Source organism: Clytia hemisphaerica, unplaced genomic scaffold (assembly GCF_902728285.1).
Source record: "Clytia hemisphaerica strain Z4C2 unplaced genomic scaffold, Clytia hemisphaerica genome assembly, whole genome shotgun sequence".
Classification (NCBI taxonomy): domain Eukaryota; kingdom Metazoa; phylum Cnidaria; class Hydrozoa; order Leptothecata; family Clytiidae; genus Clytia; species Clytia hemisphaerica.
The window spans coordinates 178,658-206,625 of NW_027103671.1; the positions used below are offsets into that span (position 1 = coordinate 178,658).

The 27,968-nt window shown below is 36.5% G+C and overlaps 1 protein-coding gene across 1 annotated transcript; it reads right to left on the reverse strand.

The window, feature by feature from the left end:
* Positions 1-239: 239 nt before the first annotated feature.
* On the reverse strand, positions 240-27,814 carry LOC136803348 (alsin-like). Its single transcript, XM_067060075.1, has 32 exons — positions 26,471-27,814; positions 25,206-25,713; positions 24,971-25,067; positions 24,731-24,808; positions 24,425-24,537; positions 23,579-23,756; positions 23,259-23,317; positions 22,888-23,003; positions 22,332-22,521; positions 21,703-21,768; positions 21,332-21,389; positions 20,971-21,063; positions 20,511-20,642; positions 19,417-19,545; positions 18,374-18,447; positions 18,078-18,144; positions 16,476-16,540; positions 15,932-16,072; positions 15,405-15,470; positions 14,573-14,674; positions 13,526-13,690; positions 12,440-12,551; positions 11,725-11,802; positions 7,340-7,491; positions 6,561-6,834; positions 5,662-5,819; positions 4,729-4,977; positions 3,724-3,766; positions 2,831-2,947; positions 2,114-2,220; positions 1,750-1,846; positions 240-916 (listed from the first exon to the last, which is right to left on the reverse strand). The coding sequence occupies exons 1-32, from the start codon at positions 27,480-27,482 to the stop codon at positions 869-871; spliced, it is 4,944 nt and encodes a 1,647-aa protein (XP_066916176.1). The 5' UTR covers positions 27,483-27,814; the 3' UTR covers positions 240-868.
* Positions 27,815-27,968: the final 154 nt, after the last annotated feature.

The following is a 27,968-nucleotide window of genomic DNA, read 5'->3' on the forward strand; positions in this document are numbered from 1 at the left end:
GCGCGCAATCCAGAGAGAAAGATTGGCTACCCTACCTTTGGGTAGATAGCTATCGAAAGATGAGCCTTCGCGTCGCCTCCGACTGCGGTCGTAGACTTGTATATGATTTACTCAATTTTGCGAGGTGGTATATATTACAAATAGTTCTCGGAAGAAGTAATCAAGGCTTACTGTATGCATGATCTAGGGTAAATCAGTGAAATTATATAGTTTAACATTCTCCTGGGTACAGTCTTGTAAAAAAGTGCACTGTGAGGGTCAAAAGTATGAAAGGGTTGAGATTTCAAGGTTTGAGGGAAAGTTTTGAAGGATCTAGAGGGATTCACCTTGGTCCAGACCATCGTTTTCAGATCGAGTACCCTGGGAATTGAATACAAGAGTGACCAAGTGATTAAACGTAGCTAATTATACTTAATAAAGACAACAATACTAATATTTAATAAAAACCCCATAAACCTTGATAGTAGGAAAAATACCACTAAGAGGCTGAAAGTAAAACCTAGAAATAGGGGTTGATTTAGATAAACGGGGAAGGTACTCTTTTATGGGACAACGACTATAATTTGCTAAAACGGTCTTATTCTATTAGATTCTAATGTTATGCCATTGTCTTGTGTCTTTTTACTGTCTATCTTGTCGATAATCATCTTGCACTTTGGGTGCGATCATACAGTCTGAGGGTCTATTAAACTTTCATCTGTGAATGATTCATGGCTAAATGTTGAATCAGAAGGGAGTGTTACTTTGGTCTTGTTCACATGTCGTTCTTCAGTCATTTGTGGGAAGCCAGGGCCACTGGTTTTAGTTGACATGTCATTGACACGGTTCTCACTCTTCTATACCACGCTGTCACGTTACAAACCTCCGATCACGTATTGTCACGTTCACGCTCGTGACGAATTTGTTCGTAACATAGCTAGAAAAGAAAACGATAACGTACTTCTTCAAATCTATGTTGAATTATTTTAGATCATTGAAAACAGATGTCGCTTTAGTGGCTATTAATCAAAACTCTGTCCGTTCCTAAAAGTATATTTATGAAAGGGCTAGCTGTTCACGTTTGACTCTCACCATGTATATCTCAGGGCCTGATTCGATGGCACTACGAAATTAAGGTATATGCAAGAGATGTGTGGCGAGAGTCAAACGTAATACCCTTCGATAAACTATACTCTTAAGAACAGACAGAATTTTAATCAATAGTCATCAAATTTATTTGATCCATCACAAAGAAAAATTTACTATGTAACCTGCACGGCGCTCATTTTCCTACTATCAGTTCCCAGGCTTCAAAATATTCTCACTTGTCACCCCAGTTTATTTTCTCATGATTGGATTTGTAACATAGCCAGAAGTCTATTGTGAGGTTAACTAATAGCCGGGGGATTTGGAATAAGCGGGGGGGGGGTTGGAAAAAATCTTAAAACTTATTAAAAGGGAGGGGGTTGGAATAAAAATGTCCTGGTGGACAATTTTTGAACAGGAGGCTAATACAGCAGAATTAGGACAAAAGAGGGAACTTTCAAAAACATTTTCCCAAAAATTAATAAGCGGGGGGGGGGGGGTTGGAATAAGAATGTCTTGGGTGGAAAATTAATCGAAAAATTAATTAGCGGGGGGAGGACGGCTATTAGGTACCCGAGAGTACACGAATCAAATCTGTGTGTCTTTTTAATATATGCTTTAAAAAAGAAACTTTTTATTGGGACACCCTATAGCATTGGGAAGAATAGGAATAGAAAAACATACACTTAGTGTGGTGAAACGATGGCTGGCTTCACCATGGGAGATTCCTTGACCAACCATGTCATCTATGAACTGGATTTCTGATCCCAAATGCGGTATTCTGCATGAAGAAAGTATAAATGAATCATTGAATTCGAATAATTAATACTTTCGGGGAGGGGGTAAAGAGAAAACTTCCATATCCACTTGCAGCAATAGAAGGGTGTAGGGGTTTGACGCTGTGACGGTATTATCCCTTTTCTCCGTCTGTGGAAAAATTTGACGTTATTTCGATATTTACCTTTTTAGAGGGTTAATTAAAACTTAATCAAAACCAAAATTAGGGCGAAATAATTCGAACAAAATCATTGATAATAGCAACCCATACCTGGCTCTGATTAAGATGAAATGAAATATGGGTAACAAATCGTCCATGGATAACATTTTCACTTTCCCTTGAGCGCTTGCCAATGTCTTGAAATAATTCTCCACTTCCTATTCAAAAGTAAAACAAAAATAAAAAGAAAAATGGCGGAATAATTCTTCATCATCTTTCAACTGCTGTCGAGATGATTTATAAATAGCAACAATTCTCTCATCGCCTCCCCTCTCTCACCAACACTCCATCGCAGCGGTCAGTTTGAAAAATCTCAAATGAGAAAAGACAATGACAATAAACCCTATACGGCAATGAATTTTGAAATTAGCTGTAGATACTGGGTCTGTGTACAGACACTCTGGCACCAGGATGTCGCGGTCTCGCATAGCAGTATCCAGGTCACGGTAATCGATCCCAGTGTCCCTGCTCACTGCATCAGTGAAAGTAAATTTCCTCGATCTCTGCGGAACAAGCTAACTCTTAGCCCTTTATCGAGGTCTAGAGGGGCCTAGAAAAGTTAGTTCAGAAATCATGAAGTGGTTAAAACTTTTCACTATCTCTCCTTATTTCAATAATTTTAAACCTCTGTAAGATGATGAGAGGGTGATTTTTTGAAAAATTAATTTATGAAATCTGTTACGTTTTTTTCCGGACACGTTGCATTCCTCAGACTAACCTGTAATGATTGATATTCATGAATATCAAGAATTCTCACACACAACATACCTCGTGAATCTTATCAAAGGTTTTCATAAGGACATCAATTTTCTCCATAGGGCTGTACATTGTACTGATTTGTCCCAAAGTGTCAATGGCTTCTTTGTAGGCTTCATGCTTGATATCCTATGATATGAAAAATGATACAAAGTATGTTACCATAAAGGAACTAATTTTCGCGGTAACTAATTTTTGCTTTTATATTTTTTGCATTGCAAATCCTACTAGAAATCTTTCAAATCCCTCAGGAAAATGAAATAATTTAGGCAGAAAGTGGGCGTCTAGCGCGGAAATTAGTTCCGCAAAAGACCACCAATTTCGTACCCTCGCATCGCAAAAATTAGTTCCCTTAAATTCTATTTAGAATGTTTGTTTTCCGAAGGTTGACACTACACCATTTTCTGTAGCTCAAAAAGCGGTTGCGCGCACACATTCACATTGTGTTGCTCTCCACAATCATTTGGAATAACAACCAATTTTGACCTGCAAAATCGAGGACGGTTAAAGTGCTGATTTACCGTTGTCTTAAGTCAATAAAGGTCCATACAAATCAGAAGCTATCCGTCTCCGTCGCTATAAAACACGAATACGTAAGCTCACTGGCTAGTAATCGGATACCTTATCGGGGAAAACTTCGTCGCGGAAAAGTGACGAAATTTCGGCCAAGTGACGAATATTTTTCCCCGACGAAAATTTTCCCCGGCCTTCATGCGTTTACCAAAACCAGCAAGTGACGAAAATTTTCCCCGACGAAGTTTTCCCCGATAAGGTAACACTAGACGATGCTATAAACACCTCCGCCACTGCTTACTCAGCCCGAATTTATCACGACTCCTAAACTATTCCCTTCTTAGTGATCTTGTGTAGACGATAGGATCGTCTCAGATAACAAAAATCCTTACAGTATCATCTGGATCGATGTCAGGTGGAAGCAACCAAAAATCCCTGAAATAAAATAGAGAAGGATAACCATCGTATTCGGGTAGCTAAAAATTCTATAACCTAAAGCAACTTAAAGGAACCAATTTTAGCAGGATACTTATTTTCGCAGTCGAAAGAAAAATTCGAAAAATCGCATTTCGCGGGAATTAATTTTCACGGTTTTGTCCTAATCAACAGAACATATTTCTATCATTTTCCTAGGCATTTTTCAATTTTTTAATGAAAAATGGCCAAATTTGTTATTCGCAGGTTCTTAAAAAGCCAAAATCAGCTCCCGCGAAAAATTAGTTTTAGCTTATGGGCATCTTACTAAGAAGAGTCGATTTTCTTTTCATATAGACTACCTTATCGGCCCTTTTTACGCCGGCCCTTATTGGCGTTATTTTTGGGTACGTGGCGTAATAAGGGCCGGCGTTAAAAGGGCCGATAAGGTATATTGCACTACAAAACCCTTTTACTTTCAGTAAAACAAATTCAGTACAAAATCCTTATCACTGAAGACAAAATATTCTCAATTCACAAAACCATTTTACCGAACAATTTTGACGAGAAATTGAAATCGCCGAATCCTAACCACACAAACCGAATGGTCATTAAAAAAGTATATATAAATTTATTTCAAAAATTTTCTGTTAAAAAAGTACATTACTTCAAGTTTCATGCCTTACGGCAATCATCAGACGTACAAATAAAAACGATATAGAGGACTTGATATTCCTTCACGTAGAATACATGATTCGATCGAAGGAGTATAAAAAAATCTACTCCGGAAATCTATGTCTAGTCTCAGCAAGCTAGACGACTAATTCAGACATAGTAGAAACAAAGCAAAAAGTAATGAAGGGAACAATTTTAGTTTATACAAACTAAATCCCGTAACAATATCCGTATTATCATATAACGCCTATATAGTCAAGGAATCGGTGTCACAAATCCTAAGGAAAGTTCCTTAGAATGAAAATTACCTTTTGATTTCCAAGTAGGACATCAAAGCAATATCGCTCCGTTTATTCAAATAGTGTAATTTCTCAATATATTCGGCGTCCGTTTTTTCCGTTTGTAGAGCGTACAACGTGAACAAGGGTGGGTATAGCCGTGGTAGCAACAAAGGATGTAAGAGTGACATACTGTTGACGGGTGGATCAGTGTAGCCGTCTACTGTCTCGTTAGAAAGGAACACGAATTCTTCGTCGTGTAGATCAGGAAAGAGGATCCTACAAGGAAAATAAAAATATGAAAGAATTTCTTGCTGGGCCAGATAAATTTAATAATAAAAGTGAAAACTAAAAATTTTATTTTATTCATTCCTTGCCGTTCTTGAATGTTGTAAATTGAAATTGGATTTGAATTTTTTTGTTACTATAATTTTGATCATGGTGCAAAGAAGACACCGAAACGTCAAGAAATAAATAAAATTAAAATTTCTAGTTTCACTTTTATTGTAAAAGTAAAAATATTATGTTTTTTTTACGTATTTACAAATTTTATTCGTTTATATATTTCGAAGTAATATGGCTTTCTCTTTAGCTGGTGAGCTAACAAGATGGTCGCGCCATTCGTTCGAATTGGAAAAAAAACAAGCACGATGCTATTGTATGAATAATGTCCCCTGGAGAATCACTTTGAATTGATTTTGACTGAGACGGTTTAGGCGAGAAAAATTTAATTTATTGTTCTACGGGCCCAATCGGGCCCAATCGACCCTGTTTTTTTTTTCAAATTTGAGAAAGTAATAACATTGAATTTGCAAACTTGGAGAGGGCACTTTATAAGTTTTTTTTATAAATCAAGTTTTAAGCTAAGTTTTATTTTAATTTATACCGAAAAAAATTGAGCAACAATAATACGGTAATACGGTAGATTCTTCTTGACTTAAATTAGAAACAAAAAGGTTTTACCTTAGAAGCTTGAAGAGTCTTGTGACGTAGGATTTAGCTTCGTTGACAGCATGTGGTAATAGCCTTCGATGAGCACCCACACCGACATATGTAGCTCGATATACATCTGATAAACCTCCGACCAACGTGTGTAGTGGATGTCCGAAAATGTCAAATGCCTAAGATGAAAGGAAAACGTCTTGTGAGCTTTATTTGGATTTTCAGCCATACTAATTTTGATATGAGACAAGACAGTACATGGATTCAAGTTTACAAGGATCAGGCAACTTTTCGGCCCGGTGAACGGCGAACGAATTTCACCGGTCAAAGCACGAAATAAATTATAATTCACCGGTTTAAATATTCAGCTTCCCGCCTAAAGTCCATATTAATGTTAATCAATGCACTTGGCTTGCTAAGAGTTCACCGGCCTAGAATCTAGAATTTTCCGGAGTTAATTTTTAATTCGCAAGCCTATCAAAGAGAAAGCAAAATCACTGTAGATTTCTTCTGGGAGCTTTAACAAATGAAGAATTCTTCTGTACTCAAGAAAAATTTCAAATGAAAATCATGCCACCTTTAAAGGGCCTAGTTATAAAGGCTTATTATGTAGATAAGTCAAAATAAACAGCCGTAATGTCAGCTGCAAACTCCGGTAATTGTCATGGGTCAGCCTTTCTTAATATATCTAACATAAAATTTAATAAAAGAGTATATTCTAGTAAGTCCGAGCGCAAACGCAAGCCAAATCGCGAAATCAAACCGGAAAGATCGGGAAATCGAACCCGACTATCGCGATTTGATCGGATTTACGCACAATTACAAATCAAAAACACTGATTTTAAGAAACTCCTTAATCGGAGTTTAATAAAAGGCTCTCAAATTAGGAGTAACAATTCACCAATCGTAATCTTACTTACCTGAGACAAGAACTCTTTCAAGCCTTTCAAATTATGCGCCAAATTCATTGTTTCTTTGTACTCGTTATTCCGTATAAACTCGTAATCAATTCTCGCATTTGTACCCCGTATGGTGGAGAGCGAACCAGCCGCTTTGAGCACGTGATCGTAAACACTCCTCCACGCTTTGTCAGGAGTGACGTCATCACCGGGTGATTGACAACCAAGTTGGTATAAACATTCGTTGAAAAGTGATTGCCATTTCGTGTCCGCATGGATCGTAAAATCGGTATTCCTTTTTAAAGAGAAGAGATAGAAATCTCCATTCATGATATCCATAACGCAATGTTTTTACGGAAAGACTCCAGTTTTGCCAGTAGTGGCAAATTTCAAACAACTTTTGTCCAGTTTAAATTTGCCAAGACTGGCTAAAACCGAGGTTTTTCCGTAGAAAACATTACGTCATGAATATCATGAATAAAAAGGTTAATACCGTTTTTTTGGTGAACTAACATATCCGAGTGCCACGTGGTTTTTATTATCTTGTCAAAGTTTCAGAAAAGAATTCCTCAAAGTTGGGCCTTAATTACTAATTTCTAGTCTTTAATTAAAAAAGAAAATGCAAACAGGGTCTATTTTGATTCCAACTAGGTCAAATAACAAGACCTCTCATTGAGAAGCTGCTTTTAACAGAGCAATCAAGTGGATGGACAAAGCAGTCCTGACTAACACTATATGGCGATTTTTTTTCCTCACAAAAACACAGTATGTGAATAACAAAAATGAAACCACAATCTTACCGCAGCCTATCAAGATCAGAAGCACTGTGTGGTATACCAGTCGTTCTTGGATTTGAGAACTTGGAGAAAGTACCGTTGACTTTGATATTTTCTCCCCAGGTGCCGTAAAATGATCCATCTATAAAATCACCATTTGGCATGGTCAGTATACCCTGTGATGGAAAAAAAACAGGAAGATGTGAGTATTTGGTGGATACATAAGGGTTTCTAAACAGTAATCTCCGACCAGATTCTACTATTCCGCGCTTGAAATGTATTCACTCTAAAGGCCATGGTACCGTAAAAGAATCTTCCCAGGTTGGAACACCGCTTTGATCTTTTTCATCCAGTTTTAGGATGAATAAGTAAGTAAGTCTGCGACCGTAGTCGAAGCCGACCCGAAGGCTCTTTTGATAGCTATCTACCCAAAGGTAAGGTAGGGGAGGGCGCCACTCTTTCTCCCTGGATTGCTCTACTTACCATTGATCCTTCTCTTAATTGCTGAGCATCAAGTACCATTTTGGGAATCTTTGGTATGACTCGGCTGGGGGTTGAACCGTAGCCGGATGCTCTACCGCTTCACTACGGTCGATGAATACTAAACGAGCTTTTAAGTGCGCTAATTGGCTAAAGCAGAACAATCGCACCAAAATCAGCTGTCGATCATATACACACATAAGAATTTGTTCGAGCTAAGGAAATTTTAAGCTAAGGAAATTTCGAGCTATGGAGTAAGGTTTATCATGCATTGTTAAAGGGACGAGAAAACTTGTTCGAGTTAAAGGAGACATTCGAGTTATAGAAGTTCGAGTTAAAAAGACTTATTAATATTAACTTTTTTATAAGAACCAGTAAAATTTTGCGAGTTTTGAGACTCGGCTGATCTTATTTTTTGGCACTTTGAGCCTCAAACTGTTCTTATCCTGTTCTTATTTATACGGTGAAATTGAGGTATTTTAGGTTTTATACCCAATTTTTACTACTTGGACTCCTAAATTGATTGAGTAATTCCAGGCTCAGCATTGTTCTTATCTATTGATAAGAATCCTGAATTGATTTTGAGCCTCATTGTTCTTATAAAAGAGTGTAGGACGGATAAATAATCAAGAGCAGAACTGTTTGAGAATTGATCAACATCGGCAATGGAAACCACTTTGAAAAAGGGACGGTTTCTACTCCACATAAAAACCAAAGGCAATTATACAAAAATCTGATTTAATTTTATTTATTTAAGTAAATCCCACGAGTTTTGTGATTACAACATACAAAATGAGTAAAGAGTAATTAATAAAAGGATTAATGTCGTTGACAACAGAATTCAAAGCAGCTATAGAAAAAGGAATCACAGTTCATAGTAACTGATATTTCAATACGAATTTTCAAAAAAGTAATTTGCTGTCGACATTTTGAGAATGGTCAACTGTGACATCAAGAGGCATATTAATTTTTTTGTCAGACAGATATAAGTGGGAACATTTTGTAGTCTTAGGAAAAAGATAGTAAGTGTCCATATATTTATAAAGCCCGAATGGCTAGATATCGTGCTTTTGCTGAAAAGTGTGCCGAGGTTAGGTAGGAAATTCTACCTAAGTCACGTGACATTACAATAGAATTTCAGCGCTTGACCAATCAGAAGCTTCGCGGGTTTTCAAAAACAATAGCAGCAATATTTTTTGCGATATTCACTTTTTTTTTGCTTGGAAGAGCTTAAAGCACTCCATCTAGCCCTTCGGGCTTCATAAATCTATGGGTATATCTAACCCGAGATCAGATTGTGATCGTTTTCTGCCCACCACGCTGAAGCTCTAAAGGGATGGGTGAATACATAACAATCTGATGAATATGCTATCTCAAAGTCGTAAGGACCGCGTTCATCTAAAAGGACTTGGAATGACAACAAAGTTGCGTGATTGTGTTTATGAATATGGCGCCGTATCAGGAAAATTTAGTTTTTGACTTTTCGGCGCAAAAGAAGATTCTTGTTGTAGAATTTTCCGCAGGAGGACTATTTTCCTCAGATGGTTAATTTTCGAGGGCCTTCAGAGGTTTACCGTACCCGTAAGAAAATTATGACCAGTTCTTATCAGGTTAGGTATATCACACTCTAAAGATTATTTCGTATTTTGAGCCTAAATACCTAGCCTAATAGAGAGGAGGTTTCGTAAAAGACAGGAAAGAGCTTCAGCAGGCCAGCTGCATAATAGGAAGATGGTTTCAACTAATCATTTAAAAACAGGTCAAAAATTTTCATTACAATCTCTTTACAATTGAACGATGGGTAGTATCTGTTAAGGTAACAAATTTGAGTTTGTTCTCTTGTCTGAATTATGTTTTTTACTTTTCAATGTTGCTATCTAGATTCTGAAATCAAAACAAGTCAACAATCCGTTTAAAGAACACTAAAGCAATGCCTGGTCGTGAAATGGATGATATCTCAATCAGTGATGAACATATGACTTGGTACCAGGACCATGGCACTGACACCCACGTCTCCCCAATAGGTAATGGAGGACCCATCGCATGGCCTAACAGCCAACGCGGACAATCATTCAATCAGGATATTCGTGAAAAAAATACAAAAAGTAAAAAATACAAATACGAAAGCGACAACACATTCCAGTTAGCTTTGCAATATTTTAATAAACGCTGGGAGAAACCGGTCAATAGGAATAAGAAACCAGGTCGGAGAGAAGATCAGGAAATTTACGAAGAGCGTATAAATTATTTTAACGCAAACGCTGTTAATATCATCGAATGTCGTAAATGTAAAGACGAGGTAAACGGACACCGTTATTACGTGAACGAGAACCGGCAAGGCGACACGTTATGTCACGGTTGCATGGCACGTAAACTTAAGAAAGAAGTAGGGACAGATTCGTGTCGACTTCAAGCTGAATTGTTATGGTTAGAAGAGAAAGATCTGGACAAGAAGTATGACTATCAATGGAGATTTAAACATTAAGAGAAAGAAGAGCTTTTGTACATTTTTCTTGTGTAGAGATCTTTGTAATAGCGAAATTATGTATCTGGAATTCTCTACGGCCATGGTTAAAGTGGCTAGGGTAATGGCGAGTAAGGCAAGTAATGGCGGGTGAAAGCAAGTTCCACATGTCGACTTTGCTTATAGGGTGTTTTGGTGTTTTTCCCGTACAGAGCAAAGTAGACAACGACATGTCGCCTTTAGTGACGACCCACATGGGCAGTCCCCTCAACCGCAGCCGTAGAATATCTCCGATACATTATCTCGCTAATTATTCTCAGTAGCGAGTTTGTGTATTTGCACTCTTGAGAATGGTAAAGTAACTGAAGCGATTTGAAATAACCCGCAGTTTTGATCCGCAAAATCGAGGACGGTGAAAGTGCTGATTTACCGTCGTCCTCAGTCAGTCAGGGGTTTTTGAGTCCGCAAAGCCTTATGTTCTTATATAGTATGTTCTTAAGATTTTACTTGTGTTTGAACCCTCATAAACAAAAAAGACGAATCTTTTATATACCTTAATTGATTACCTAGATAATTTATTTCCTACGTATAAACCTATAAATTTGAAACACGCGCCTATTAAATCTCATTATAATACACTTGACGCTTACATTACTAGGGATTAGAGGATTAGGTATCAAATTGGATGCTTCCGATACCATCTTTGTTTCTATTAGCAACCAAATAGTTGTTTATGTTTTAAAGTGATATCTTATCAAATGATAGCATACAGCCAAGCATACTTTATAAAAGGAACTCGCCATTAGCGATTTCTAAGCCGGGGGGGGGGGCAGTCAGGTAAATTGATCAACAAATGTGTGCGGTGGTTAAGTGTATTTTTTCAAGATAACAGAAATGCACTGTAAACGCTTGGTAAACCCACTATCCCCTCCCCAGGTTTTTAAGCTGTTCTAAACACGTTTTTTTTCGTGTTTTCAGGCTCATTTTGGTGTTTAATGCTTATTTAATGTTATTCATTTATTCATCGGTCGAAAGTTCTATTTTCTTAGGTAATTTTTAAAAATCTGAGGCTGACATTCTTTTTAATTTGTTCCTTAGATAAAACTCAGAGATTTCTAAGCAAAAAGTAGCTCCAATCGTAAAATTCCATGACGTAAATTTTTCTACGGAAGCTCCCAAAAAGATTGAGTGTTTTTCCACTAATTTTGAATATAAAAAATAAAACTAGTGGCAAACGCCCGAGATATTTTGCGTGCTTCCGTATGAAACTTTACGTCATGAACTCTCTCTTATTATTCGAATCTTTCTATAAATTGAACATATTTTCAGTCACTGTCAGAGAGAAACCCTCTTAAAATACTTTCTATAATTCGAATATCTGTCTGTTATTCGAACAAATAAGATTCCTCGTTCAAGGTCGAATTAGAAAGTCAATTGTACTTGTATACGTAAAAGAACACTGTACCTTTCCGTTCAAAAGCATGTCAGCAGTGAATTCCCCTTCATAACGGGTATCGTCTTCACTCAGCAATATGCCACGCCCCTGTAGAATAAAAGAATCGAGGAAATGAATAGGCCGTTCCATTTTATGACAATACAGGGGGATGGACGAACATTTCCAGGAGATAATCCAAGGGGTCTAAAGTGTTTTTTTACATTTTTCGAGGGGCTAAAGAGTTATTCCAGAATTTTTTCCAAGGGTTCTTGTCTCGGCTGGGCTCAAAAGGACGTCTCTGAGACGACTTAAAGACGTCTCGTGTTTACCGGGAGGGTTAGGGCTTAAAATATGTCGTTCTTTGATAGTTAGGGCTAGGGTTTGCCGTTCTTTTTGTCGCTTTTTAATAGTTATTTGTCGTTCTTTTTAGATTGTCTAGAAACGTTACAGATGAATAGTCTCCGATTCTACATATTCAGTAGAAGTATTATTCATACTGTATGGAAGATATTGCATTTACCGTAACTACCAATATAGTAGATTTACGGATGTTTACATATCTACTTATATGGTAGAAATAAGTGCGATATTGGCCTGGAGAGGTGTGGCGCTCCACCTCAGCATTCGATCCACCAGGTCTAGCGCGAATAGAAAAGGGGACAGACTTCCTCACTTCCGGTTCCGCCGACAGCCACCAGATGAATGTAGTTACTTACTTAATCATTATAAATTCGTTAATACTTACAGCCAGCCTGTTTTGAATGAACTTTCCTTCATAATAAACACCATCTACTGTGACCACGACACCAAAACCTTGTCTTTGATCGTTTGACCACATACCCATGTATTTCTCACCTCTACAAAGAACAAGTGTTTAGAGTGGCCTTACATTCTAGGGAGAGATATGTTAAGATTTATCTTATAAGCAAAATCATAAGTTGACCTTAGGTATTAAAGAAGAAGAAAATCAGGTAAACTTCAAAGGGCGGCCACCAATCTACCAGCTAATTGGAAAGTTCAAGCCATTTTTTACGGTTGCTAATACTAACATCACGTCAACTGATGCTTGTCCAGGGGGTTAAACCTGTTGTCCGGGGGCCAAAAGTCACTTTGTCCAGGGAGTAAATCACTGAAAATTGTGATATCCTCCACCCCCATATTCATTTTTTTTCTGGAAAAGGCCGATTTCCCGTTAAAGATACATAGCTTTGCCCCGGGGGGGGGGGGCAGCTGGGCAAAAGGACCGACGGGTATGTGCGGGTCCTAAGGGTACCTTTTCCAATATGTTTAAAATGCACTGTAAGGGTCGGAAAAACTAGAGATGCACTGTAAGGGTAGAAATTTCAGAAAATTCTTGAAAAATCTAGATATTTTGACCAAAAATGCTAGAATTTGGACCATTTTTTGCACGAAAGGGATCGAAATTTGGGGGAAAATGCACTCTAAGGGTATGATTTTCACTGATTTTTGCTGCACTGTAAGGGTGCAATTTTAAAAGCCAATTTTTGGCCCGCACATACCGTCAGTCCGCAAACCTAGTGCCCCTCCGGGAGCTTTGCCGAGCCTGAAAACAACCCAAATTACCCCCGGACAGAGCAAATTTACCCCCCCCCCGGACAAGGCAAATTTTGATGATTCTTCGCTAACCTCAGACAATATATCCTCCATCCCCCCCCCCATGTACGGTGTACGGATATTTTCTGGTAGAGCCCAACATGGAAGAAAAAATTCGTATTAGCAGAAGGATTATCGAGAAGAATTGCCCTTGTATTTTCGTTACCAGTCTCCTTAAAAGGGTTGCGGGTTGATAGGTGAATTCCTCATCTCTTACCTGATGATGTAATCAATTACACCATAGCCGAACTTCATATCATTGATCCAATCACCGACATAGATGGTATCAAGGCTAGTTTTGTTGCTTGAATATTTCAACGTTCCGTGACCGTGACGCGCATTCTCTTTGAAATAGCCTGTGTACTCCTCGTTTTGCCCGTAGCTGAACAAAAAAAACAGCAAATAGTATTATCACAACTTATTTACTACAGTTGACTCTCTCTAATTCGATTTTCAAGGGGCCAAAAATTTCCTTCAAACTAGAGAAAGATTCGAGTGATAGAGAGTAATTTTAAGCAAGTTTCAGCTGATCGACCAATATTTAAGTTCGAATTACAAAAAGTTCTAAGAAAACGAATCCCCGGAAAGCCCGAATTTAGTAGTCCACTTAGGATAAAATCTCAGTGTTTCAATCAGGTTTTGCTTATTGACAGGACTCAAGTAAATGCTTAATTTGTTCTGGGCTTTTTTAACTAAACTCCAGTCGCTAACAAGAAGGAAATTTTCACTCTTATTTAGACGGATTTCTGTCAACAGACGGAAAAGTTGCAACATTGTAATCTTTATGTTTTCTGTGCTGCGGTCGAAAAATGGTGAATTACAAAGTTAAATAAAGGTTTGGAAAATTATATTGGCGCCAATGCATAGTTTTAAGGGTACAAAGAAGGTACAGCCTGTCTTCATAGCGGGGGTCTGAAGCTGACATTTAAGAAATTTAAAAAAATAGCTATGCAAGGGGTGGATTTCTATAAAATATGAGTAAAAATTGACATTTTCATTGCCTGCGGCGTTAAATCAGGTGGGTCTAAAATTTAAATATTGGAATTTTGTAAAGAGGAGATGGCAATTTGTCTTCCTGCCTAAAAGGGGGTCTTCACCCCTCTAGGAGATAGATAGCTCGCATAAATCTTTGGTAAATCAGGAATGTTTGAAATTTAAACTGGAATATCAAACACTTTTATCAAACATCATTAAGACCTACGAAAATAAGAAAAATGTTGAATTTATAAAAACAATAGCACGGAAAGTACAGTTATCGCCTTACTTCATTTTACCGTAGCCGAACATTTTTCCTTCTTTCCATTCTCCTTCATACGTCTTCTCTGTAAGATTCGTTGCGTTCTTTGGAAAAAACATTTGACCAAATCTAAAGAAAGGAAAAAAAAACATCAAAATTTATCAATAGATAATGAACTGACTTAAAATTGTGAATTGGCAATTGTACAGGCCCCTCCAGCGGTAACTCGGATCACGATATCACGCAATTTTTTGTCTTCAATCACGATCACGCAAATCAGCAAAAAAAATGGACAATCTCACATCCCTTTGAAAAAGTCTAAATCACGTAATCACGCTGCAAAAAAGTCCTTATCACGTCATCACGAAAACCGCTTGGGGGCCTCATTGTAAGTTAATTCAATATTTCTCTATATTTCACACGAATTTTTTCGAATTTTCTTTGTGATTTTATGTATCAGTGACATTGAGACCATGTTCCGACGTTAAGGTTTTGTATCGGTCCGAACTCAAACGGTTCCGACGTTATAAAGCAATTTAACAAATTGAAACGCTCGACTATTTTCACCGGAGCGATACAAAACCGTAATGTCTGAACATGGTCTGAAATATAGAATCATTCCGAAAGAACGGAATGTTACTTGAAGCAATAACGATGTAGAGCCTTGAATGACCAAGCTTAGGTAAGGTTCGAGTCAACATTATTTTATCAATAACATCCAATCTACCAGGTCATTCGCCCTTATGATTAAATACGAAACAAATCTCCGATGATGAATTATGAAGCTTCTGAACTAGACAGGGCCGATGGAAACAGCCAATATGATTAAGAAACTGTTTCTAGAAAATATGGCTCTTACCCTTCAAATCTACCATGAACAAATTCACCTTCGTACCACATCCCATCTTCCCAATTCATTCGACCTCTAAAATCATAAAAAAGACTCCCTTATACCATAAAGCTGGATGCCCACTAAAAAATACAATTTATACACGCTTTTTTAACAAGAACAATATTATTTATATGAGAACATAAACCTGGCCAAAAACCTAAGAACAGACTAAGAACAATCTAAGCCTCGGATTTCAGAAATTGTTATAAAAGTACTGATTTTAAACCCATTTTAAGAACATCGTAAGAACATTTAAGTCTAAAATTTCAAAAAATTGAGAACAGCTAAAATCTACTGGTTCTTATAAAAAAAGCGTGTAGTGTAATTTGTGACTCTGGTAGAACTACCTACTCTCGTGTACGTAGTAAAAGCCATTAAATCTACTTCACATAGGGCTCTATTTCAGGGCTTCTTGAACTTTTTTACCGTATTTGTTGGTTCTGTTATACGAAATAGTAAAAACTCAGACAAGAGAAGACATGATGTAAGCTTACCGTCCATGAGGTTGTCCAGACATCCACATACCGACGTACGTCGCCTGCCGGTACGTCATGTGATTTTGATAAGTATACGTCGCTTCACGCGCAACGGCTGCAAGAAGCAATCCCGACGAATTGACGGAGCCGATATCGACACTAAAATGAAAATCGAGAGGTGAATATTCTTGAAACACCATTGTTATTGTCGAGGTATATGTACCTCAGATTACTCGGACCTGTTGACACAAACCCTTTCTCTTGTAACACACGCTGAGAGCACTGAGAACTGAAAAGTAAAACGAAAGAATGATTAAAAAGTGGTTTTTGTTGAAAAAATAATTTGGCCCAGCATTGAGCCTGTCATTAACATGTTGATTTCCGCGGTGCTGTATACCCGTTTTAGAAGAAGCAGCTCTTTGTCAATTCAAGTTCATTTTGGAAGAAACGGCGCCTTGTAACGATTGCTTTGTCGTTAGGCCTCCACGCTGCTTCGTCTTGTTCATTTTTAACAAGAAAAAAAAACGTAAGAGATTATTCGTGAGTATAAAAATTTCCATACCCTTGTTGTGAACTTGCGGCTAGTGCAAGAGCTATTGCTTGATTGAGTTCTTTCAACCATGCCAACTAAAAGAAGAACAACAGAGAGATTCAAATAGAGATAATAAATGAAGTACACACCTAATACAATAGCTAATCAGTACTCATCACACAGTAAAACAAGCAACATGCTGAATGGACCTACCTAACGATTAACATCAAATGAAAATAAGAAAAAAGTGACAATTGTACAAAAATTCAGAATGGAAAAATAAAGCTTGTGTGTTGAATAATGTAAAGTGGTAAAAAGGAATTTCCCCAAATAGGAAAATCACTTAAACCATTCAGGCCCAAAAAACCTTTTAAGCTGTTTTTGGCCCAAATTTGCCCAAAATAATTTTCCTTAAAAATCTGGCTCCGTCACATTTTGGGCATTGCCATTTTGCATCATTGTGCAAAAAATCAGAAAAAAAATTATGAGTCAACATTTAGAAAAGCTATATTTTCTTATTTGGTTTAAGGGAATTTCCCCAAAATACGAAAATCCGTCTTTTAAGGCAAATAAGAATTTCCCGGGAAAAACCACTTCAGTCATTCTTTAGAGAATCTTGCCCTCCATCTTTGTACAAAAAATCAGAAAAAAGTAATAACAGGATTTTGCACTAAGTCCAAAAAACCCTATTTTAGGCAGTTTTTGGCCCAAATTTGCCCAAATATATTTTTTTTCGAAAATCTGGCTCCGTCACATTTTAGGCATTGCCATTTTGCATCATTGTACAAAAAATCAGAAAAAAAATAATGAGTCAACTTTGAGAAAAGCTATATATTTTCTTATTTGGTTAAAGGGAATTTCCCCCAAAATACGAAAATCCGTCTCTTTTAAGGCGAATAAGAATTTTCCGGGAAAAAACCACTTCAGCCATTCTTTAGAGAATCTTGCCCTCCATCTTTGTACAAAAAATCAGAAAAAAAGTAATGACAGGATTTTGCACAAAGTCCAAAAAAACCCTATTTTAGGGTAGTTTTTGGCCCAAATTTGCCCAAATAAATTTTTTCTCAAAAATCGGGCTCCGTCACGTTCTGGGTATTGCCATTTTGCATCATTGTGCAAAAAATCAGAAAAAACTAATGAGCCAATCCTGAGAAAAGCTGGTAACAGACGGACGGACGGACGGACGAACGAACGGACGGACATGGGTTAATTTATAGGACCTCCACCGGGGCACCCGGAGGTAGGTCCAAAAAGTCAGGTCTGACAACCTTTTACATATGGTGGGCCGACAGTGAAAGTTCTTTGTTTTTGTTTTTTTGTTGTCGGGCCCCAGAAGTCTAAACAGCAGGTGGTAACCTAGTTCATGTGCGTCCCTGAAATAATTTTTGTTATAAGGAATGCAAATCAGACTCAAAAACGATTCCACTTTGCAAGTGTTCTTTAAAGTTAAACTTGCTTTGACGTTATTTTTGAGGTCAATTCGCATCCCTTATAACAACAAATCAGAAAGGATGCTTGCAGCCTATTGACAAAGCGTCCTTGGTAACTTTCCAGATGCTTATTTTTCTCAAAGGCCTTTTTCATTGGAGAATTTTTGGTAGAAAGGAAATTATATAGTGAGAAAATGGAAACCTTTCCATCAGGAGTGCCAGCGACCAATACGAATGATTCTTCCGGAGTTGTGACCTTGATCGCGTTACTGAAAGACAAAAATAGTGCACAATGCACAAATTTAACATTACAAGTTGGGCTAGCTCCGGCATTATTTTTGACTTGGAACGTGTCTTCTGACAAAATAATACACTTACACGTAAAAACGTAGGCAAATTTTTTAATGCGTACTTTTACATTTAGTATTTGCGGTAAAATGGAATGAATGGAAAAACCTTCAAGATCGAAATGATTTGTATAAAGTTGGAATTTCTTACTGTGTGTGTTCGGTGTCATTTTCAGCATCCGCCCATAAAGTGACCAGTGGAAATGTTTGAAAAGTTCGATTGTACTGAAAATAAAGAACATAGTACCTTAAGGGAAGAAATTTTGACAGATTTGGCGGATTTATCTGAAATCTTAGGTTAACTTTCGGCCATCCGCTAAATTAAATTTTCGCCAAATTTAATTCTTTTATTTTTATGTCTGATTTTTTGTCACAATTTACCCCCGATATCAATGTTTTCACCCTGATTTCCGATTTAAAAATCCGTCATCCGCCAAATTAAATTCCCTACGAAAAAACTTTTTCAGCCATCCGCCAAAATTTCTTCCCTTAAGGTAGTTTTTCTTATGTATACTGACGATGACGTAAACCGAAAAGCTAAAACTATGTGATGAAATAAATATCGATCTTCTAGTCAGTTTTTAGTTTTTACTGTCCTCGAGAACAATAGAGTCCTAGCAAGTACAATATAGAATTATACATTAAATCAAATCAAATTGGCGAAACAGAAAATTTCGGTCCGGGAAATTGTCTGAAAGGTTCGATTGTACTGAAAATAAACAAGATATTAAATAAATCTAAACAGGGTTAGAGTTTGTCAACCCAGTGATATTCAAATTGGAAGTTTATCGCTGAAACTGTGACCACGAGATTTACATTGGGCAAAGGGTTCTTTCCCCTATAATCGGGCAGGGTGGAGGATATGTCTTTCCCACCCATAATTATTAAGTGTTACTTTCTCACAATATATAATAACCATCAGTACAACATACAGTCGGCTCACTCTTATTCGAACCTCTCTAATTCGAACCTCTATTATTCGAATCTTTTTGTAATTCGAATTGAAATATTAATTGGTCCCCTCTGCGGGAAAGTGGTTTACATCACTCTCTGTAATTCTAATCTTTCATTAATTCAAAGAAAAATTTTCATGACTTAAAAATCGAATTAGAATAGAGAAAGAAAGTCGACTGTAAAAAAATCGAATCAAAATTGGCAAAACAGAAAATTTTAGGTTTTGAAGATAAAACCAACCTGGACGTGAACGAAGACGTTATTGCATAGGATGTATGAGTGACTGGATAACCGTGAAGCACGCGCTAACGTTAAAGGGTCTGTTTTACTGGACTTCAAAACGCGACGTGATGGCTCTTTCAATGTTTCCTGTGTTTGAAAAAAGAACAAAATACTTTCTTTCAGCATTAAAGTCACGTGGTTACAAAGTGTATAAGTAAGTATATTCCCAGACGATCTCAATCGAACGGAATCGACGATCGAACCAGTCGAACCAAATCGAACGCAATCGACCGATTGAAATTCGATTGTCGAACGCAATCGAATCTCAATCGAATATTACTGCAATTTTCAGATTCGATTGATATTCGATTGCGTTCGATTGATGTTTGATTGCGTTCGATTGCGTTCGATCGTCGATTCATTGACCCCCGGATTGTTCATCGCATAATTTCTACGGGAAATCGAAAGTAATTTCATTCGACTTATGATGTTCGAGAGCTTGGATGTTGGGAAGCTGCAAGAATAAAGCCAGACGATCTCAATCGAACGGAATCGACGATCGAACCAGTCGAACAACAATCGAACCAATCGAATATTACCCAGAATTTTGACGTTCGATTGAGATTCAGTTCAGTCGATTGCGTTCGATTTGGTTCGACTGGTTCGATCGTCGATTGCGTTCGATTGAGATCGTCTGGATATTCATCTGGTGGCTGACGATTGAGCCGGGAGTGAGGTTGTCTATACCCTTTTCTATTTGCGTTAGACCGGGAAAATGTTCAAGTGGAGCGCCACACCTACTCTCAGTTCCCACTTACTTGCCGGGTAAATCAGATAATCTAATCTAAGCTACTCATTCGCTGAGATCTAATGAAATTTTTTTTAAAGTGTCTATATGTGTGTTACACTTTGAAAAATTACGATGGCATGTTACAAATTTAGTTAATTTTTTGGAGTAAAATTTAATCCGAACGGAAAAAATTCATACAGATTCATTTTGAAACAGATTGGATTTTGTACATTGCACATACATGGAATTGGGAAAATCGACAAAAACTACAATCTGATGAATACCAAAATAAAATAAAATAATTATACTAGTGTAGACTTACAATTAATTTCGTGTGTGAATCGTTCCAAAAGCTATTAGTTGCATTGGCGAGTGTCAATTTCGATATCGACGATTCTGAGAAGACCAACCATCTCTGAATAACTTCTTTTAGTTGTTTCGTCTCATTCTCGCCCTAGAAAGAAATATAAAATATTACTGATCTTTGATTGAAGAAATCCTGGAATGGATTGACAGGATCAAATTTTTGAAAACATTCGAGGCTGCTTTGAGTTTAAGTAAATACATCATCAACACTGTAAGTATTGCAGGCAAGTTTCAAAAATGCTTATCTCTAAACTAGAGAGCTAAACTAGTGGAATGGTAAAGTAATTCTAAACGGTATCTGCTTTAAAGTGCAAGTCGAAATGTAGTTTTGTAAAAGCTCAAAAATCACATTATCTTTATATATACAGAATAATTTCACGTGGCAAAAGTTGACAGTGTAAAAAGTTTACAAATACCTGACAATGTGTTGATAACCGTTTAGCCAGGTCACAATAAACATGACATCGTAGTAAAGGTACTTTCAATAAGCTCTCAAAAGTTGCTTGGGTCTAAATTACAAAGAAAACAGGAAACGAGTATGAGTCAGCTGTTGGCATTCATAGAAATTTGCTACAAGCAAGGGACATTTTTGGACAATTTCCAATTATTTTTGGCTTAATGTGCTAAAAATTGTAAAAGCTAAATTTAAAAAATGAAAGAATACTTTAATTGGATTAAATTTCGCGTGTTTTAAATAATTTCGCGAAAATTGCAAAAAATCGCGAAATCGCGAAATTTAATCTCGGGAAAGTTAATCCGATTAAAACACATACTTACCAAAGATAATTGTTTTTCCAAATTCTTCATCAATTCTTTTCTTTTTGAAATAATATTGCTGAAAAGAGAAATGAATTCAAGTAGTCTCCTAGCTCTGGTATGTACAGTGAGCACTTATTATCTCTTCTGGACAAAGGGAAATCAAACTATAGAGAGTTGTTGATATTAGCTTCTGAAAAAAAGGATAAGAATATTTTTCAAGTTAAAAAAAATAATGTTCGAGTTATGAAGACTCCATTAAAGATTTTATTAATTCGATTTCTACAAAATGAAACACACTAAACCAATAGAAAATAAAAGTAAAAGGCATAATAGAAGCATAATAGAAAAGACAGTAATTCCATAAAAATTTCTAACTTTACAAGCCTTACTTGCAAGGTTTGACAGCCATTTGTATCAAGCCAACAGCTAATGCGTCTGCATAACATTTAGCGTATCTGGAACCAAAAGAAAAATCATAAAATTGGTTGCAAGAAATTAGATTACCGTTCAATGCTTTCAGGGCTTAATAAGCTTAATTGAACTATTTAAGAAAACATTTTTCTCTTTTCTTGTCCATCTATCTGAACCAGAATCCTTTGAATAGGAAAACAATAAAAAAACATTGAAATGAACGTTGATAATCAATTAAAATTTCTTACAACCTCAGCCACTAGCTGTACTAGACTGAATGGGAAGATCTCCCCAGTTAAATTTCCCTACAGCTTGATTTTCCTGTAACCGATCAAGGTGATGAGACTTTTTGGACAAGATAATTGACAAATAAAGTTTGCAGCAGGAGATTTTATTTGCCTTGATGAAAAACCTAAAGTTCAGTGATTTTTCCCCTAGAGAATATTTTAATTTTAATACAGCGTCGACTTTCCAATGAGGAAGAAATCTTCCTAAGAGGAAAAAAAAATTTCTAAAAGAATAAACTAGTCCTGTCATTCTGGAACTTTTTTCCAAATTCAGAAAATATCTTCCCGATCAAGCAAGTGAGTAGCAAGGACTTTCTTACCTTTCATAAACAGTTCGAAAACTATCAGAGAAAACGTAAGAAAACAAATCTTGAACTGGTAAACTTTTGCGGATAATTTCTGAAAGATTCATCAATTCAGTGGAGATACCATTCAACAAGTCAACAAAACTATCAATGAGTAGCAGCAAAGCATCTCCAGCGATTTGTTTTGATAAGTTATTCCAGGCATCTAAAGATAAAGGGGAAAGATTATAATACTAAAGAGGTCACACTATTTCATGGCGATTTTAAGTGCACAGGTCAAAATGCCCGACCAGCCGGGTTGCCTTATCTTGAAATTCATAATTTTTATGTCGGATAAGGAGGAGTTTAGGTTGGATGATGTCCAATGACCGTTATTTCAAAAAAAGATGGTTTTTGGACTGGTAAATACTGCAAAGTCAGCAAAGTCGATAGCAGCCATTGATACAGTTCCAGGTGGTTCTTCAATTCTGGTTAGCTCATAAATGATAAATGATGAAGGACAATACCCGCAATTATATAAAAGAAATTTTGGACATAAATCACAATCAACTTAAAATAATTTTTTTTTTACCTGTGCTAATGAAAGGTTCAATCACAACTTTTTGTATGGTCATCATTTGCTGATAGATCAGCCGCTCTGCTCTTGCAAATTTGTAGATTGGTTCCAGTAGCAGCTCATGAGAAAAGCTACACAAAAAAAAGTAAAAAGAGGCAAAGGTCTTGTATCAATCAATCAAGTTATTAAGTAATAGGTTCTTAGACAATCCTACTTGACTTAAAAAAACTTTGGGATGTTTAACAACTCAACGAGACCAATTTAAATCTTGGTTTAGCTTAAATTTACTTGGTAGCCTAATTTAATGTTGAGATATAATTTTTTTAAAGTTATGTCAATGTGAGATTTTTGAGAGTTAAAAATCCCTTCAAAAATGCGCTCTTTACCTTTGACTTATGCAGGCAAATGAATAGTCTTTGGCTGTGACAAGTTTTATCAGTTCTTTCTGAAAATCAAAAACAGTATAAAATATTCAAAATTTAGAATTTGGAAAGATACAACAATAAAAAAGTAATAATAAAATAAATTTGATTGTAAATAGTGGAGGAGTTGACTGCTAGTAATTAGAAAAACCTGCCCAAAACAATTAAAAGAACGTTCTCTTTCATTACAATCCAAAGATGTTTTTAATAGCAAAAGAAAGTGTCATCGGATGCATTGTGGAAAAGTCATAACCTTCTTCAACTTTTAAACAAGTAATGTTTACCTCTTGAAAATGTGTGATTTTTCTTAATTTTATATCAATCATGTTTGGTGAAGTACTTCTGGCGGGAGCAGTTTTCTTCCTGGACGACAACCTCCATTTACTACGTTTCTCAAGGTGCGAGATTTCAATAATTGGCTCAGAAATACTTGATCTTCTTTGCGTAACATTATTTCTATGTCTTAAAACAGAAAAAGAGTATGGATTGGCATGAAATTAACATTCAGAGATATTTGTGACTTCTCAAGCGATTTAAAGTACCTGAAAATCAGACCGGTCTTGGTCCGGTATTACGAGCGGTCTAGTAGCGGTCAAATTTTTGTTTTAGATCGGCCTCTAGACTTTCTAGAAATGTGATCTCTAACGGTCGTGGCCGCTTCTAGACGCTCGTGGCCGATTGTTAGACCAGTCGTGGCCGCTCACTAGACCGGTTCTTACCGCTCGTTGGACCGGTCCGGGCTGTTCGTTAGACCGGTCCAGGCCGCTAGTTAGTGATTTTTAGTAACAATCACATCAAAAAAATGTTGTAAAAGGATGTCAACCGAGCGATCGGGGCCGGTCCCCTAAACTCGTAGCGGCCTTTTGGTAAATTTTTACCGGTCATTTACCGGCCCTTAAAAGACCGTCTAAAGACCGGTCCCATTTTCAGGTACTTTAAATCGCTTGGGGAGTCACATTTAAGGCTGTAAACCACATACCCGATACTTTTCTAAATATTTTTTGTAAACTATCACCACAGATGTAAGAATTACAGTGAAGTAAATAAAATCACAAAGTACTCAAGAAATTTCGAAAAAATATATGAAGAATTAAAAATAAATAAATTGTATAAATATTACTACAACTTACTCAACACCATCCCCACAAAAGTACACATCGCTTTTGTTTCTGTCACTGTCACCTAGAAACAAACTAAAATTACGTCCAGCTGCAAAATCCCAGACACGCACACCATCCAGAACCTAGAAGATATGGATAGTTACATTATAAAAAATAAGATTCATATTATATAACACTGAGAATCAGCATTTTTCATTCAAAAGCATTATCCCCTAGTAACTTTAAAAAACACATGTATCTAAGAAAGTAAACAATCTCGTTTAACAGAGAAAAAAAATAATTCTAATCTAAAATAATTTTACGAAAGCAACTTACTTTGACTTTTTTAGGTAACTTCATCATTGTTTTCATTTGACCTAATTGCCCAAATGCATTATCTCCACAACTATAAACCTGAAGGGGAAAGTGAAGATGAATCTTACAATAAAGTCTATTTATTTATTTCCAACGAACAGGATATGTCTTTGAGTAGGGACCTAGGAGCACAAAGACAATTTTAGCATCTGCCAAGATACCTTATTTTTTAAATTAAAAGAAGTCAAACTAATGACAAACCTTTCCTTGTGAAGACAACAATAAAGTGTGATATGACCCAGCTGCGACTTTGATGATTCCTTTACAACCCAATTTTTCAACAAGTGTTGGGACAAACCTTAGAAAAAATGAAAAGTAAGGACCCCTAAGATGATAAGAACTAATTTTTCAGATAAGTTTTGATGTTCCTCTGGTCCTATTTGCTAAAAAATGCATATTGAACAGAAAATGGAAAAAAGGATCAGATAAAACAAACCTATCTTCAACATCACCATGTCCAAGTTGACCATAAGAATTCTTTCCAAACGTCCATACTTGGGTTGAGGTTGACATTTCAAATAAATTTGTATTCAGAGTATCGTCAATGCTAATTGCAGAGTTGAAAGTTGGTAAAGAAATCTTCCTTGTCACAACCTCACTACTTCTTGAGCGCCCTGGAATGGGACTTTCTGATTCTTGTATATTTTCTTCAGAGAAAAAAGCCTTTTTACCACTGAATATTTCATTGTCCTTGTTTTGCAGAGGTGTAATTTCGCCATCTTTGTCAATACTGGAACTACTGGAGAGTTTCTCTAAAGATTTGTCATCATTAGTTTCTTTCTCCTCCCAATGTTTAGATTGAATTGGAGATTCAAGTGAGCTTATGTCAGATGCTGAATAAAACTGTGATGAACTGAGAGATTCATCTCTTGATGATGCAATGGAGTCTGTGTCACCAGGTCCTTCTTCTGAATGATTGTTGATGGAGTTAGATGGTTCAAAATCTAGAAGATTAAAAGGGGAATGGTTTAGGAATTCCTGCACATCTGCATAAATTAGGCCATATTCTAAAAAGGCAAGGCAGTATATTTTTTAGCATAATTTTTCACTTAAAATTTTAAGGCTGTTGTTACCAAACTCATTTCACGCAATTACGCAATTCTTTTTAAATTCACAAATTCACGGAAACTTGATTATCAGATAATTTTTTGGGAAAATCAGGGAAATATTTGAAAATCAGGATATTCGCACATAATTGATGGAAAAAAGAGAAAATTCTTGTATTGACACACAAAATACCATAGATTCATGTACTCACACAATCGGATTAATTGGATTTTCATGTTCAAGTAACTTTTTTCAATTCAATCATTTTTTTCTATTTTTACGCATTCACATTTGCATTCACGCAACCAAAAAGGCCCATTAAAACATTCACACAAACCGCTGGTGGTCCCCTTAAGGAGGGGCAGTGTCTGGTTACTGGACGCTAAAGGGTATGAAAAATGGCCTGAAAATCTCGGTCTCCAATTTGTATTTTATATCATTCATATATTGCTTAGACAATCGTGGTAAACATGGTAATGTCTGGATTTATCCAAACTAGCCAAACTTACATTTTATTTTAAAACTCTGCTCCAGTAGCAGACAAGAAGTCAAGAAATATACTTATATCATTTTATAGACCTTTAGGACCCAACATCATCAAAAGGTCTATTGGTCAGAATCTTTATTAAAAAAGTTTGAATCAATGAAACCTACCAATTGTATTTGTTTGAGCTTTCTCTTTCAAGGCAGACTCAGATTTTGAATGTTTCGGTTCAAATATTGGTGACATCTCAGCTGTAGTACTTAGCATGGTGCTTTGTTGTAAATTAGCCATAGCTGATGAAACTTTTTTGGCTTTTAGTTCTGAATAGTAATTACTAGAAACAGATGCAGTCCTATAATCAGGGCTACTAGGAATATTTAGCATATCATCTATGAATTCATCTTGTGTTATAACAACACAATGGTAAGCTCCACATGATAAAAATATTGCTTTTTTATTTGAAAGACTTTTAAGCAGTTTTGGAGATGTACTTATTTCATAATCTTGTCCATGTCCAAGTGCACATCCACTCCCCCAAGACCAAATGCATCCTTTGGTATCAATAGCTACAGAAAATACTTCACCACAACTGACATCTCTAATCAAAGTCTCTATAAAGTTTTCTGGAGATATTTCTTTTTTTAAAGACATGTTTCTAGTTGGAAGAAACCTCACTCTTTGCGGTTTTGGAAAGATTCCAGTACAACCTAGCCCACATTGTCCATGAGTAGAATCTCCCCATGTATACAAAATACCTGCATCATCAAGGACAACATTATGTCTTTCACCGCAAGAAATGTGGTGTATTGTATTCTCACTCAGATTGTCAATCAAACACAATTCCTTTCTTTCCTCGCAGTCCCCTTGACCTAGCTGTCCATGTGTATTTGATCCATAAGTGTAAATATTATGGTCCTCTGTCAAAACAAGACAATGTTCACTCCCAAAAGCAATAGTTTTTACTTGAATGTCAGAAAAAACTGAACAAATTTCTCCATCAAGCTTCCAAACATGTGTATTTCCGCCATGACACTTTGTAAAAGTTTTACTTTGGCTGTTTAAAATCTCTTTTTCTTGTTGAGTTATCTCTCGAACAGAATCATTGTGTGGCTGATCTCCCTCAACTGCAGCATCCAAATTTTCAGAATTTGAGTTGTTTTTGTTTTTATCATCTTCGCTCATCTTTGATCCTTCTTTGAAATAATTTGAAATGTTTGTGGAAATGCACTATTTTCACAAACGTGTTTTCAAAGAGCTTTCACTTTCCAGAGTGTCGTCCATGTTGTGGTGTGTCACCATTCTTTGAAAATCAACAAAAAAAGTTTTGAAAAGTCAGCTCATCTTAGTCGCGCGGCTGAGGTCGAAAAAAGTGGCTAGAAAATGATTTTCGTGATACACCTCTTAGATTCCACTTTTTTCGATGGAAACTCTCGAATTAGTATATGTAGATTCCAAAATCAAAAAGTTTCCACGATATTATCGTGCAAGTAACGAGTAAATGGCGATTTTTTGCGTTTCCAGGCAAAATTGCAAGGCCTGGAAATTCATGATTTTTGGGGGGTCTTCAAATTAAAAAAAGACCTATATCACATGATAGAGCTCTTCAAACTGAGCAAAAAAGTGTATTACACCAAAGTCCCAACTTCTCTAGATCAAAAGTTATGGGCC